This window comes from Salvelinus fontinalis, chromosome 21 (genome assembly GCF_029448725.1).
Source record: "Salvelinus fontinalis isolate EN_2023a chromosome 21, ASM2944872v1, whole genome shotgun sequence".
Lineage (NCBI taxonomy): Eukaryota > Metazoa > Chordata > Actinopteri > Salmoniformes > Salmonidae > Salvelinus > Salvelinus fontinalis.
Genome location: NC_074685.1, coordinates 11,405,327 through 11,421,586, shown reverse-complemented (window position 1 = coordinate 11,421,586; position 16,260 = coordinate 11,405,327). Strand labels below are relative to the sequence as shown.

Below are 16,260 nucleotides of genomic sequence, written 5' to 3'. Positions count from 1 at the left end.
GAACTGTCTGCCTGCCCAGCGCTGTCTGAGCTGCCTGCCTGCCCAGCGCTGTCTGACCTGCCTGCCTGCCCAGCGCTGTCCGTCTGTTCCGAGCCGTCAGAGCTGCCCGTCTGTACTGAGCCTTCAAAGCCGCCCATCTGTCCTGAGCCGCTAGAGCCGTCTGCCAGACAGGAGCCGCTAGAGCCTTCCGCCAGACAGGAGCCGCTAGAGCCTTCCGCCAGACAGGAGTCGCTAGAGCCTTCCGCCAGACAGGAGCCGCTAGAGCCTTCCGCTAGACAGGAGCAGCCAGAGCCTTCTGCCAGACAGGATCCGCCAGAGCCGTCCAGCCAGGACCAGCCAGAGCCGTCCAGCCAGGACCAGCCAGAGCCGTCCAGCCAGGACCAGCCAGAGCCGTCCAGCCAGGACCAGCCAGAGCCGTCCAGCCAGGACCAGCCAGAGCCGTCCAGCCAGGACCAGCCAGAGCCGTCCAGCCAGGACCAGCCAGAGCCATCCAGCCAGGACCAGCCAGAGCCAGCCAGCCAGGATCCGCCAGGGCCGCCAGCCAGCCAGGAGCTGCCAGAGCCAGCCAGCCAGGATCTGCTAGAGTCAGCCAACCAGGATCCGCCAGAGCCAGCCAGCCAGCATCCGCCAGAGCCAGCCAGCCAGGATCCGCCAGAGCCAGCCAGCCAGGATCCGCCAGAGCCAGCCATCCAGGATCCGCCAAAGCCAGCCAGGATCCGCCAGAGCCAGCCAGCCAGGATCCGCCCCTCAGTCCGGTGCTGCCCCTCAGTCCGGTGCTGACCCTCAGTCCGGAGCTGCCCCTCAGTCCGGAGCTGCCCCTTAATCCAATGGGGTTTATATGGAGGGTGGCCATTGGAAAGAGGCCACGGATGCGGGATTGACTATGGTGGGGTGGGGACCACGACCAGCGCCAGAGCCGCCACTGTGGACAGACGCCCACCCAGACCCTCCCCTAGAGTTTATGCTGGTGCGCCCAGAGTTCGCACCTTAAGGGGGGGGGGGGGGTTATGTAACGTTCCTGACCTGTTTTCTTTTGTCTTGTATTTATTTAGTTGGTCAGGGCGTGAGTTGGGTGGGCTTGTCTATGTGTGATTTTCTATGTTGGGATGTTTGTGTTCGGCCGGGTATGATTCTCAATCAGAGGCAGCTGTCAATCGTTGTCCCTGATTGAGAATCATACTTAGGCAGCCTGGGTTTCACGTGTGTGTTGTGGGTGTTTGTTTCCGTGTTTGTATTCGTGCCACACGGGACTGTTGTCGGTTGTTTCATTTTGTTATTTTGTTTCATGTTAGTGTTCAGTTTCGATTTAATAAATTATCATGAGCACTACCCACTCTGCGTGTTGGTCCGATCCATGCTCCTCCTCGTCTGAGGAGGAGAACGATTATGACGACCGTTACAATTATCTTCATCTGACCATCTTTTCTAGACCGAGTCACTGGTGCTTCCTGCTTTAATATTTGCTTGTAAGCAGGAATCAGAAGGATAGAATTATGGTCAGATTTGCCAAATGGAGGGCGAGGAAGAGCTTTGTACATGTCTCTGTGTGTGGAGTAAAGGTGGTCTAGAATTGTTTTCCCTCTGGTTGCACATTAACATGCTGATTGAAATTTGGAAACTGATTAAACTTTCCCTGCATTAAAGTCCCAGCCACTAGGAGTGCCACCTCTGGATGAGCGTTTTCCTGTTTGCTTACGGCGGTATACGGCGGTATACAGCTCATTGAGTGTGGTTTTAGTGCCAGCATTGGTCCTTGGTGGTATGTAGATAGCTACAAAAAATACAGATGAAAACTCTCTAGGTAGATAGTGTGGTCTACAGCTTATCATGAGATACTCTACCTCAGGCGAGCAAAACCTAGAGAATTCCTTAGATATCGTACACCAGCTGTTGTTTACATATATGCATAGGCCCCCGCCCTGTGTCTTACCAGAGGCTGCTGTTCTATCCTGCCGATAGAGTGCATTACCCGCCAGCTGTATGTTCTTAATGTCATCGTTCAGCCACGACTCGGTGAAACATAACATTTTACAGTTTTTAATGTCCCGTAGGTAGGATATAGGTGCTTTCAGTTCGTCCCATTTATTTTACAGCGATTGAATGTTAGCTAGCAGGATGGAAGGCAAAGGCAGATTAGCCACTCGTCACCTGATCCTAACAAGGCACCCTGTTCTTTTTCCGCCAAATCTCAGTTTTCTTCTCCAGCGAATCAATCAATCAATTTTATTTTATATAGCCCTTCGTACATCAGCTAATATCTCGAAGTGCTGTACAGAAACCCAGCCTAAAACCCCAAACAGCTAGTAATGCAGGTGTAGAAGCACGGTGGCTAGGAAAAACTCCCTAGAAAGGCCAAAACCTAGGAAGAAACCTAGAGAGGAACCAGGCTATGAGGGGTGGCCAGTCCTCTTCTGGCTGTGCCGGGTGGAGATTATAACAGAACTATGCCAAGATGTTCAAAAATGTTCATAAGTGACAAGCATGGTCAAATAATAATCATGAATAATTTTCAGTTGGCTTTTCATAGCTGATCATTAAGAGTTGAAAAACAACAGGTCTGGGACAGGTGGCGGTTCCATAACCGCAGGCAGAACAGCTGAAACTGGAATAGCAGCAAGGCCAGGCGGACTGGGGACAGCAAGGAGTCACCACGGGCGGCAGTCCCGACGCATGGTCCTAGGGCCCAGGTCCTCCGAGAGAAAGAAAGAGAGAAGGAGAAAATTAGAGAGAGCCAAGATTTTCAAAATGTTCATAAATGACAAGCATGGTCAAATAATAATCAGGAATAAATCTCAGTTGGCTTTTCATAGCCGATCATTAAGAGTTGAAAACAGCAGGTCTGGGACAGGTATGACGGGGATCTGGGTTTGGTCGGGTGTCTGTAGTATATCCCTCCCTTCCAACTCATTGAAGGAAAACTTTTTGTCTAGCAATCGCAGTTCTGATGTCCAGAAGCTGTTTTCGGTCATAAGAGACAGTAGCAGCAACATTATGTACAAAACAAGTTGTGAACAATGCGAAAAAAACTAACAAAATAGCATGGTTGGTTAAGAGCTGATAAGATGCCAGCCATCCCCTCCGGCGCCATCTTTAATCCACAATCTGGATGTAAAACGTTCCGACCAGATTTCAACCAGTAAAATACGTCTTTTTCACATTGTATGCCAACGGATATAACTCCATTCTTATGTATTTTTTTCCTCTCATGTTGCATTTTTTATTAGATTTTTTTAACTCTGCATCATTGGGAAACGTTTGTAAGCAAGCAGTAAAGTCTATACCCGTTGTATTTGGCGCACGTGACAAATATAATTAGATTTGATGATTAGATTGTTGTGTGATTCCCCAAGTCAGTGATGGAATACAGAAGCATAACTGCCTTTGAGGTCCACCATCAAAATGTGCTGTTGCTATGGTAACAAGCAGCAGCAGAAATTATGTTTTGAGCAAGTAGTGTTCTTGGGGGAGATGAAAATAAAATTATATTTCTGTCTCAATGGAATGAACATGTCTAGACACTGTTACTCATACATCCAAATCAATATTTGCAAATAAAATCAACTCTTCACAACATTGATTTGATATCGATCGTCTCGCTCACATCAAAGGTCCAACCAAGAGGTTTTTCTTTTCCCTATTTAATCGCCCCTGTTGCCATGGTGAGGGCAGGACCATGAGGGATTATTATCACAAAAAATGTAATTTCAAGATGGAGCAATAATAAGACCATTAGCCTGAAGTGGCGTATTGGCCGAACGATGTCATGTTCTATGCAGGACAGACACAGACAGTATGCCTGAACATGGCTGGAATAGCAGATAATACCTGGGACGGGAGACTCGAGGACAATGAGTAGGATGAAGATCATGCTGAAAAATGTAAGTAAAAATGTAATCAAACAAGACCAATTCAAATACTAATTTTTCCATTAGAACATGTCTGAAATACTTTGCTGAATTCATATAAACAGGTCCCTGGTCAAGGTCTTTCAGAATGCTCCATAGCCTCTGTTTGGACAGCCTCTGATCAATTACTACCTTGCGAGCATTACGCCAATGGCCACAAGGTAATTTCAGTTTTATGTAAATGGTTCACCAACCCCAGTTTTCTTTTTTTGTTGTTGATACTTTTGCATCAAGGATGTGCAGAAATTACAACCTACAATATAATAATACCATAAAGATCAATGTTTAAAAAAATAAACTCCAAAATCATTTTATTTTAATTAAATACATTTCAAAATGCATGTACTGTATTTTGCATTTTAAAATACAGAATTTAATTTGCAAGTAGTCTGCCCGAACAGCAACAACATTCTCATCAACGGTTACAAAAACTTCTTACTTGCTATAACTGTGATATGTTGTTGTTTAGCTACATCAGTTGAATGACCGAAATGTGAAAGTGGACATACCAAAATGAACCACAAAGCACACTGGGTATTATAATTGGCTGTGTTACGGTGTAGAGCCCATTACAATAATACTCAGAATGCTTTGCATTTGTCCATTTTTACTTATAAACTCAGCAAAAAAATTAATGTCAACTGCGTTTATTTTCAGCTAACTTAATATGTGTAAATATTTGTATGAACACAAGATTCAACAACTGAGACATAAACCGAACAAGTTCCACAGACATGTGACTAACAGAAATTGAACAATGTGTCCCTGAACAAATGGGGGTCAAAATAAAAAGTAACAGTCAGTATGTGGTGTGGCCACCAGCTGCATTAAGTACTGCAGTGCATCTCCTCCTCATGGACTGCACCAGATTTGCCAGTTCTTGCTGTGAGATGTTACTCCACTCTTCCACCAAGGCACCTGCAAGTTCCTGGATATTTCTGGGGGGAATGGCCCTAGCCCTCACCCTCCGATCCAACAGGTCCCAGACGTGCTCAATGGGATTGAGATCCGGGCTTTTCGCTGGCCATGGCAAAACACTGACATTCCTGTCTTGCAGGAAATCATGCACAGAACGAGCAGTATGGCTGGTGGCATTGTCATGCAGGAGGGTCATGTCAGGATGAGCCTGCAGGAAGGGCACCACAGGAGGGAGGAGGATGTCTTGCCTGTAACGCACAGTGTTGAGATTGCCTGCAATTACAACAAGCTCATTCCGATGATGCTGTGACACACCGCCCCAGACCATGACAGACCCTCCTCCTCTAAATTGATCCCGCTCCAGAGTACAGGCCTCGGTGTAACGATCATTCCTTCGACAAAAAACGCAAATCCGACCATCACCCCTGGTGAGACAAAACCGCGACTCGTCAGTGAAGAGCACTTTTTGCCAGTCCTGTCTGATCCAGCGACGGTGGGTTTGTGCACATAGGCGATGCTGTTGCCGGGGATGTCTGGTGAGGACCTGCCTTACAACAGGCCTACAAGCCCTCAGTCCAGCCTCTCTCAGCCTATTGTGGACAGTCTGAGCACTGATGAAGGGATTGTGCATTTCTGGTGCAACCATGGGAAGTTGTTGTTGCCATCCTGTACCTGTCCCACAGGTGTGATGTTCAGATGTACCGATCCTGTGCAGGTGTTGTTACAAGTGGTCTGCCACTGCGAGGACGATCAGCTGTCTGTCCTGTCTCCCTGTAGCGCTGTCTTAGGCGTCTCACAGTACGGACATGCCAATTTATTGCCCTGGCCACATCTGCAGTCTTCATGCCTCCTTGCAGCATGCCTAAGGCACGTTCACGCAGATGAGCAGGGACCCTGGGCATCTTTCTTTTTGTGTAATTTAGAGTCAGTAGAAAGGCCTCTTTAGTGTCCTAAGTTTTCATAACTGTGACCTTAATTGCCTACCGTCTGTAAGCTGTTCATGTCTTAATGACTGTTCCACGGGTGCATGTTCATTAATTGTTTATGGTTTATTGAACAAGCACGAGAAACAGTTTTTAAACCCTTTACAATGAAGATCTGTTGAAGTTTTGGAGATTTTTACGAATTATCTTTGAAAGACAGGGTCCTGAATAGGGGACGTTTCTTTTTTTGCTGAGTTTACATTTATATTAGTTTATTTAGCAGATGCTCTTATCACACCATAGTTCAATCATGCTTTTGATACCAATAAAGGGTGAAAAGGGGCCACAAAATTGTGAAACACACACAAAAAAAAAATATATATATATATTACAGAAAAGTAATTTGTATTTAAAAAATACTAATTACAGCTCTCGAATGTATCTTGTTAGAAAATACATTGGAGTGTAGTTCAGCCCAGTGCAATACAAATGACAAAATACTCAGACGTAATTGAAATACATATTGAAATACATGTAACATAAATACTGCCCATCTCTGGTTGGCATCATGTTTCCTAGTGGAGTCTCGCAGAGGAATCAGAGCTTCAGAATGTCTGGAATGAATTGTGTCTACACACACACACACACGACATGACCTAAAACCTTGAATTACCACCAGCATGACATCATCGTGGCAGCACTGAGCTTGAATAATTTGTGTTCAGACTGAGCCGTGTGTGTGTAACATGCATATTATAGACCACCCCTCCCCCGACCCCACACTCAGCCTCCACACAGAGTCTAATCCCCACATGCTGAAACGTAATGCAAAAATCGTTCATGAAAAAAAAATGGACCCGATAACTTTAACAGGATCGGGGGAAAAAAAGCGTCTGGCAACAGTCGATATTAAAACATGCAGAGGCAGACGAGCTTGGGGCCTTACTGAGAGGAATGAGACTGCAGCAGAGGGGAGAGGAGAGGGAGAGCTGCCTACTGCAGCCTGCCTGCCACACAGAGTCAGAGACAGATGACTACTACTATTATCACATGTTATTTTCCCCCGCTCAGCTACCCGTTGATTTGTGTATGAAAACCTAGCGCTTTTCTTTTACTCCTGCATGCTTGCCCCCCTTCTGGGTTTCTGCTTTTCGAGTGATCAGCTGATGAAGAGGCTAGCAGCTCGCCGCTATGCTGGCTTGCTAATTCTCTCCCCTCCAGCTGCAGCCGCAGCCCATCCAGCTACAACCCATTCTGATCCACAGAGTCAGACTGCAGACTGCAGCCAGGTAAATATTTTGTCCTTCCTTCTTTCATTGTCTTCCTTCATTCGCCCTCGCTTCCTCTCTTTATTCTGAGGATAGGATTCAGCCTGGTTGCATCGCACAGACCGGCACAGAGGGAGAGAGGGAGACAGGAGGGAGAGCGTGTGCGTGAGTGTCTGTCTGTCTGTGTAAGTGTGTGCAGTGTCTGTGTGAGCGGGAGAGGAAGTGAGTGTGTAGGTGTGAGCTGTAACAGATGAGGGGGTATCGTCTGCCAGTCGAGGAGGGGAAGGAAGAGGCAGGCTTGTTTGGTGATGATGGTACAAGCATAGAGCAACACACACACACACACACACACACACACACACACACACACACACACACACACACACACACACACACACACACACACACACACACACACACACACACACACACACACACACACACACACACACACACACACACACACACACACACACACACACAGTTTAGCTGTTTTGTCTGTCTTTTAGGATTACTCTGTATACCATTGCATTCCACTGTAGCCGTGTAGAGAAGGCTTTATAATGATAACCTTAAAGCTGACCGATTATCCGCATGATGTCTTTTGTTGTCCTTTTACTGTTCTTGTTGCGCTCGACCGTTCTCTTTTGTTCATGCTTTTCTCGCTTTCACTGTGTGTGTGTGCATGTGTTTATTAGTGTACGTGTGTGGAAGTGTACATGCATATTCCACCGTTGGTAATGTCATACAGATCCTTCGTCATTGATGATGGTTATTAGGCCACTTTCGATATGGTCCCCCAGGGTGTGTTTGTCTGTGTGTGTCCGTGCTTATGGTGAGAGGGAGGGGGTTGACTGATCGTATATGCATTCATAAGCACAGATGACATATTTGTTTAAATATACAGTTACATGCACTTTCATCTCTGTTTCCTTGTAGATTTTCACATTCTAATACAATATAATATGACTATTTTGGCTGTATTTCTGTATGGTTCATACATCAATATTCCGTTCAGATTGGTGTGCATTCCTCAGTCTCTGCTGAATGTGAACACATATTCACACCCTCTCTCTCTTTCTCTCCCCCTTTCTGTCTCCCTCTCTCTCTCCCTCCCTCTCTCTCTCCCTCTCCCTGCCAGCCTGGACAAGTAATGCTGCATGCATACGTCTACGCTTTAATTGCCTTTGTGTAAAATACAGCAGTTGCTTGCTGCAGACATTTGCAGCTATGAGAGATTAAAATAAGATAGACACCACCACGGTGCATTTCCACTGAGGATTTACCCCATTGTTTTGCCTCAGACTTTAGTGTTTCCACCTCCACGGCCTGGTTCCTGGGCCATGGCCTCAGTGGACTTGCTTTGACTTGGGACCAAGGCAAGGCCGCTGGGGCTTTTCAGGCAGCATTTACATAACAACGTTTACACCTTCCACAGTTAACACCTTCTCACAAAGCAATTGATCTGTATTTAACCCTTTTTTTAGGCACTAAAGTACTTCCATATATACTTAAATTTTTTTAAACTGGTACCAGGCTGCCTCCAGACAAGTCTTGTGAGGCTTGTGGGTGTCCTAGAGCAAAATATGTACGTGTTCGTTTGAGTCCCACTTTTCCATGGTTGGGTCATATTAGTGTATAGACCAAACTGTTCGGACGCACCAGACAGAATTGAGCAGATCTTCGGTAATGACTTGTAAGGGTCCTATCTTTCCATAGAGGGGTCATATTTTTTTAGGCCAAACCGTTCAGAGGCTACAGACATTTTCGTGAGAATACCGATTTTATAATAATCACAGCAAAATGCTGAAGGGGAAGAGCACATGCAAAAAAAACATATCTCTAGCGTAAACAGATTGAGTTCTATGGGGATTTTTCAATTATGCTAATGGGATTTCTGTGGGGTGCAGACATCGACTCTAGGTTAATGAATAATTTAATAGTGAAATCAATAATCTATGCACATTTAGTTCATTCTTTGAAGTAGTTTTTGGAAGAGGCTGTTGAATTGTTTTTCAAGGTCAAACTTTGACTGTCTAAATCGTTAAGTCATCTAACTGCTAGACTTTCTTCAGAGAGGAGATCAATTGAACAGCTATTTAAGAACCACTAAGCTGTTAGGAGTTACAGGGGTCAAATCACTGTCAAGAGCACAGTTGTTTCTTATCCCATCCCCAAACTTATTTCCAAATCCCTCTTTGGTCCTATCGCATTTACAATTTATTGGGCCAATCTTTCTCCTCTTGAATAAGAAGATAACTTGTACAGAACACTGATTAATGTGTGTAAATTCTCTCTCCACTAAAATATTTGTTAATGTACTGTATATTCCGGGCGGTAGGTAGCCTAGATGTGGGCGGCAGGTAGCCTAGCGCTTAAGAGCGTTGGGCCAGTAACCGGAAGGTTGCTGGTTCAAATCCCGGTGCCGGCAATGTGGAGAAATCTGCTGTTCTGCCCAATTAACCCCCAACAACAGCAGCTCCCCGGGCACTGATGACATCGATTAAGGCTGCCCCCTGCACCTGTCTGATTCAGACGGGTTGGGTTAAATGCGGAATAACATTTCAGTTAAATGCATTCAGTAGTGCAACTGATTAGGTATCCCCTTTCCCACTTCCAGCAGCTTGTGCATTCCTATATCCATCCTTTGTTTCCAGGAAGTGTAGATGTTCCAAGTAACAGCTAATTGAGATCCAAATAAACAAACAAATCCACTCCCGTTCTTTTCTTCCTCCTCCTTGACCTCCCCCCATGTGGAGGAGAACGGGGCCTTGGAGGACATGGAGGAGGACATCAGCCTAAAGAAACGGAAAGGTGATCACCATGGCGACAAAGACTCTGAGTCCCGAGACTCCGGCCAGGAGGCTGGAGGTGAAAAGGTCAAGAAACGCAGAGGTAGACCTCCGGCAGAGAAACTGCCCCCCAACCCTCCCGAGCTCACCAAGCAGCTTAACACACTGGTGGACATGGTTATCAACTACAAAGACGGGTGAGATTACCAGGGAGAATTGGGGGCGCTGTGGTAATTATGTATTAATAGGTAATGCAATTATATCCACACAGTATTAATTAACTACTTATTAGCGATGTGTAGATATGAAGGGCAATGGTGTTTGATGTCAGACCATGCAGGGAATGGTTAGACATGAATTACTTATATTTTGTGCCTCTATTTCACAGTGTGAGCATTGTGTTGCAGAAATGATGAGACAGATAGGACTGGCCCTGACTTCTAAAATAGCATGTTTTTTCCCAAATTGTTTAGTTGCACTTGATTAGACTTGCCTGGAACAATGGAACAAATCTGGCCAATCTGCCACTCCAGGGAGTCTCAATCAAACGCTCGAAGCATTTGAAACAAAATAAATACTATTGTTTGTTGGTAACAGTGCCTGTGCATACTAATTCCAGGTTGGGCCGTCAGATCAGCAAAGGCTTCGTTCAGCTGCCTTCCAGGAAGGAGGTGCCAGAGTACTACGAGTTGATCCGCAAGCCTGTGGACTTCAGGAGGATCAGGGTAGGCTCTGTGGACCATCTACACTACATCTATAGGCACAGCACCAACCCACCCAAATGTTCCCACATACCGATTCAGCTCAGCACCAACCCTCAGTCTTTCAGCCTACTGGTGGCTCACCACTAACCCACCAACTGATCTGCTCTTCCCCCAAATCTTCCCACATACCAACTGGACCCAGGCTTGTTAACGCAGTCATAGATAGCAGCGTTAACCTTTCATCTGTCTAACTGTCCTTCCACAACCCTGTGGTTGTCATTAACAAATTAATATACAGCATTTCCCAGCATCATCTGAGCAAACCTTTCTGTTGATGTTGACTTCAGGTACTATACTGAACAAAAATAGAAACACAATATGTAAAGTGTTGGTCCCATGTATCATGAGCTGATATAAAATATCCCAAAAATGTTCCATACTCACAAAAAGCTTATTTCTCTCAAATTTGGTGCACAAATTTGTTTATTTCCTTATTAGTGAACAGTTCTCATTTTCCAAGATAATCTGACAGGAGTGGCATATCAAGAAGCTGATTAAACAGCACGATCAGTATGAAGGTGCACCTTATGCTTGGGACAATAAAAGGCCACTATAAAATGTACACAATGCCACCGATGTCTTAAGTTTTGAGAGAGCGTGCAATTGGCATGCTAACTTCAGGAATGACCACCAGAGCTGTTGCCAGAGAATTTAATGTTAATTTCTCTACCATAAGCTGCCTCCAACCTCGTTTTAGAGAATTTTGCAGTACGTCCAACCGGCCTCACTACTACAAACCAGTGTATAGAGTTGTGTGGGTGAGTGGTTTGCTAATGTCAAAGTTGTGAACAGAGTGCCCCATGGTGACGGTGGGGTTATGGTATGTGCAGGCATAAGCTACAGACAACGAACACAATTGCATGTTATCAATGACAAATTGAATGCAATACCATGACGAGATTCTGAGGTCCATTGTCGTGCCATTCATCCGCCCCCATCACCTCATGTTTCAGCATGATAATGTACGGCCCCATGTTGCAAGTATCTGTACACAATTCCTGGAAGCTGAAAATGGCGTGCATACTCACCAGACCATGTCACCCATTGAGCATGTTTGGGACGCTCTGGATCGACGTGTACGACAGCGTGTTCCAGTTCCCGCCAATATCCAGCAGCATTGCACAGCCACTGAAGAAGAGAGGGACACCATTCCACAGGTCACAATCAACAGCCAGATCAACTCTATGTGAAGGAGATGTGTTGCGCTGCATGATGCAAATGGTGGTCACACCAGATACTGATTGGTTTTCTGATCCACGCCCCTACCTGTAACCAACAGATGCATATCTGTATTCCCAGTCATGTGAAATCCGTAGATTAGGGCCTAATGCATTTATTTCAATTGACTGATTTCCTTATACGAACTGTAACTCAGTAACATCTTAGAAATTGTTGCATGTTGCATTTATATTTTGTTCAGTATAATGTGCATTGTATTTATGTGAGAGTACATGTTTTCTGTCCATGTGTGTTTTTTTGTAGGAGCGTGTGCGCAATCACAAGTACCGGGGTGTGGGAGATCTGGAGAAGGACATCATACTACTGTGTCACAATGCCCAGACCTTCAACTTGGAGGGATCTCAGGTATGCCTCGGGGATGTGATCTAGGCCCGCTGGAGTTCACACCACTGCCTACCGTTTCTACATGAAATCCACATGCCATGATGCCCCCAGCTCTTGATTCGGTGGCTAATTTGGTTCATGTTATGTTATATGTGTGTGTTTGCTTTAGATATTTGAGGACTCAATCGTTCTCAAGTCTGTGTTTGAGAGTGCACGACAGAGGATCGTCATTGACGATGAGGAGAAAAAGGACAGCACTGCCATCTGTGACGATGGAGGTCGAGACAATCAGTTTGGTTCATCAGAAGGTGAGAGATCCGACCGTCGTGATCTCAAAATAAACTGTTTGAATGACACATTCTTTTAAAAACCCAATAGGAAGATCAAGATGATGCATTTCAGTTAACAATGAGAAGATAATTTTCACTTTTACACACCCAAACCATTGTGAGTCTTATGAAGCATTATAATTATTTAGATTTTTGAATAGCTTGAAAGGATTTATTTTCTCAAAGAGCAATGACAGAACAAACTATTATATGGTTGTCATTATAAAAAGGATATGCGATATGTTGTTCCTTTCTCAATCCTCTCTTTTCAGTGAAAACGGTGACAAAGCAGGTGAAACAGAGGATGAAGAAAGAGGATCGGAGCAGAAAGATGAAGGTCAAGAAGACAGTCTACAGTGATGTAGACAGCGATGAGGATCTGGAGGACAATAGAGCTAAAGATGAGGGTTGACCTGGAGGACCAATGCTAGTTAATTTATCCTCTTTCTTTCTCTCCGCTGTCACTGTTTTTGCAATGCAGCATATTAGTTCTCACCTTGATAAAGATTTGTCTCATCTCAAGTCAAGAAGGCTACTCAAAGAAAGGAATTTACGTACCTAATGATGTTGGTCCTCAAGTAATTCATGCAGCCTTAAAATTTCTTGTCTCTTTACTATTATTTTGCCTTTTTGTTTTTTGGGATTTTATGGTGTTGCTCTCTTGGTCCTCAAATGGAAGCTATTGTGTGTATCCTTAATGCTTAACCAGAGGATATCTCCACCCTCTTTTTTCATGAATTGTTTTTGTATTTGAAAATGTTATTACTGTATGTGTGAAATGCCTTCATATGTCTTGGAGCATGATGATGTATTTCTGCTAAGACGGAGACCGCCCTCAGAGAGTGGCGCATGTTGATGACATCAATATATGTTGTGTTACAGGTGTGGGAGATGGCAGAAAATGGTTGGTCAGTTCTTCAATATGACTAGGATGGACACTACTGGATTGTTTCAAATCTCAAAATGTGTGGATTTAAAATGAAATATGATTCTGTAATAAAAGTTCAAATGGGAGAATTGTATTTGAACAATATTGTGTGTTCTGAATGACCTGACCACCAACATTGATTTCATACTTAGTTAGCAGATGTAAACAGATAAAGTTGTACTGTTTTAGCTGTACGTTTTATCTTGTATACTCATGGGCTTCTTGTGTTATTTTTCATCTTTTTCAGTTTGGTTTAGAGTGGCAACTGCCAAGTCCCAGGTGACAAACAAGGAGAAAATAGATCTTCCAGCTGGAGACTGTAGGGATTTGTGTTGAGGTATTTTGTGTTTCTCTCTCTTGGCAAGACTGAAAGTTGTCATCCTATTCCTATAAAGACGGTCGGTCATTGGCAGAACATTTCAACAACCAATGGGGAGACCGATTCTGGCAAGAAGTACAAGTCGCTGCAGTAGCTGCACTAAGATCAATTCTGGCAAGAAGTTTGTGTGCAAGTTGCTACAGTTCTTCTATACTAATCATGTGTTGTGTAAAAAAAAAGCAATACATCAGTCAGTGTAGCCAGCAGAAACATATTCTATAGCCCACAGACTGATTATATGGATATTCTTGTATTGTTTAAAGTAACTGTCCAGTGAAAATCTCCCTTTTAAAAGTTCATAGTTTGTTATTAAGTCATGCCCAAATTATGTTGTTGACTCATCCTATACTCCTATTGGTGGCCAAAGCATAAATTAGAGAAAACACACCTCAAACTTGTATCTCAAACAGACTGTACAAAAAAATGCTTGGTCTTTCCGGGTAGAATACGGTCTCATACTCCTTAGGAGAATGAGCTGGCCAATCAGTGGTCTACTCTCATGAATATTTTTTATGACCAATATACACCCACACTATTCCAATGCAGAAAAGCAGCTTTTTAACATACCGTTTTTTGGAAGGAAAACGATTTCACACACAAGTGACTGACCGCCTTCATTCTCTCTTGTGTAACAACATTTGAAATAGTGTTTTTGACAATAGATAAAAGCAGAGACACAGACCTACAGAATGGGTATATCATACGCTGCATTTGAGGAACAATGGGAAAGTAATTCTGCTTTGAAAGTTGATAAACTTGTATACTCACTTTTGAGTTAATGGCCTTTGAATGTTTTGGTACCTACTGGAGAGCTCTTCTTTGTCTCCACCCATTCAGCATCGTTCACACACTCTTAAGCTTTAGCCCTACCCGTCTCTAAAGGTTGATCCTAGCATTCTGTCCTAACAACAGCAGTCAAGCACTCAAGCTAACTGGCTAACGTTGGCTAGCTTGCTAGCTACTTCCAGACACAAATGAGAGAACAGCTCACTGACCATTTTACTCTCCCTAGCAGAGCTAGTCAGGCTGTTTTATGTTATCCACAGCGTTGGTGACTGCAACTGTGCTGCAACTGTAAATTCGTCACTTATTCAGCGCTCTGGCACACTCAGATGAGAGTGCTCTGAAATCGGAATAGATAGCCAGAGCTTTCAACAGTTGCCGCAGTGACATTCTATTGAAATGGTAGCTAGGTAAGCAATGAACCATCATCCCAACTCAATACGTTACTACCCTAAATGAATCTGCAGGTACAGTTGAAGTCGGAAGTTTACATACAGCTGGGCCAAATACATTTAATCTCAGTTTTTCACAATTCCTGACATTTAATCCTAGTAAAATGTCTCTCTCTTAGGTCAGTTAGGATCACCACTTTATTTTAAGAATGTGAAATGCCAGAATAATAGAGAGAAGGATTTATTTCAGCTTTAATTTATTTTATCACATTCCCAGTGGGTCAGAGGTTTACATACACTCAATTAATATTTGGTAGCATTTCCTTTAAATTGTTTAACTTGGGTCAAATGTTTCGGGTAGCCTTCCACAAGCTTCCCACAATAAGTTGGGAGAAGTGTAACTGAGTCAGGTTTGTAGGCCTACTTGCTCGCACATGCTTTTTCAGGTCTGCCCACACGTTTTCTATAGCATTGAGGTCAGGGCTTTGTGATGGCCACTCCAATACCTTGACTTTGTTGTCCTCTAGCCATTTTGTCACAACTTTGGAAGTATGCTTGGAGTCATTGTCCATTTGGAAGACCCATTTGCGACCAAGCTTTAACTTCCTGACTGATGTCTTGAGATGTTGCTTCAATATATCCATATCATTTTCCTTCCTCAAGATGCCATCTATTTTGTGAAGTGCACCAGTCTCTCCTGCAGCAAAGCAACCCCACAACATGATGCTGCTAGCCCCATGCTTCACGGTCGGGATGGTGTTCTTCGGCTTGCAAGCCTCCCCCTTTTTCCTCCAAACATAACGATGGTCATTATGGCCAAACAGTTCTATTTTTGTTTCATCAGACCAGAGGACATTTCTCCAAAAAGTACGATCTTTGTCCCCATGTGCAGTTGCAAACCGTAGTCTGGCTTTTTATGGCGGTTTTGGAGCAGTGGCTTCTTACTTGCTGAGCGGCCTTTCAGGTTATGTCGATATAGGACTCGTTTTACTGTGGATATAGATACTTTTGTACCTGTTTCCTCCAGCATCTTCACAAGGTCCTTTGCTGTTGTTCTGGGATTGATTTGCACTTTTCGCACTGAAGTACGTTAATCTCTAGGAGACAGAACGCGTCTCCTTCCTGAGCGGTATGACGGCTGCATGGTCCCATGGTGTTTACACTTGCGTACTATTGTTTATACAGATGAACGTGGTACCTTCAGGCGTTTGGAAATTGCTCCCAAGGATGAACCAGACTTATGGAGGTCTACAATTTTTTTTCTGAGGTCTTGGCTGATTTCTTTTGATTTTCCCATGGTGTCAAGCAAAGAGGCA

The 16,260-nt window shown here is 44.2% G+C and overlaps 1 protein-coding gene across 5 annotated transcripts; it reads left to right on the top strand.

The window, feature by feature from the left end:
* Nucleotides 1-3,487: 3,487 nt before the first annotated feature.
* Nucleotides 3,488-13,493, top strand: LOC129818161 (probable global transcription activator SNF2L2). 5 transcript variants are annotated; one of them, XM_055873814.1, is made up of 8 exons: nucleotides 3,488-3,878; nucleotides 3,971-4,066; nucleotides 6,910-7,035; nucleotides 9,777-10,003; nucleotides 10,426-10,531; nucleotides 12,053-12,154; nucleotides 12,303-12,441; nucleotides 12,735-13,493. In XM_055873814.1, the coding sequence occupies exons 1-8, from the start codon at nucleotides 3,849-3,851 to the stop codon at nucleotides 12,872-12,874; spliced, it is 966 nt and encodes a 321-aa protein (XP_055729789.1). In that variant the 5' UTR covers nucleotides 3,488-3,848; the 3' UTR covers nucleotides 12,875-13,493. The 5 variants fall into 5 exon arrangements, with proteins under 5 accessions (XP_055729789.1, XP_055729788.1, XP_055729791.1 ...); XM_055873813.1 differs by having other exon boundaries at nucleotides 3,489-3,878; nucleotides 9,774-10,003; XM_055873816.1 differs by having other exon boundaries at nucleotides 3,492-3,878; nucleotides 6,903-7,035; nucleotides 9,774-10,003.
* The last annotated feature ends 2,767 nt before the right edge of the window (nucleotides 13,494-16,260 follow it).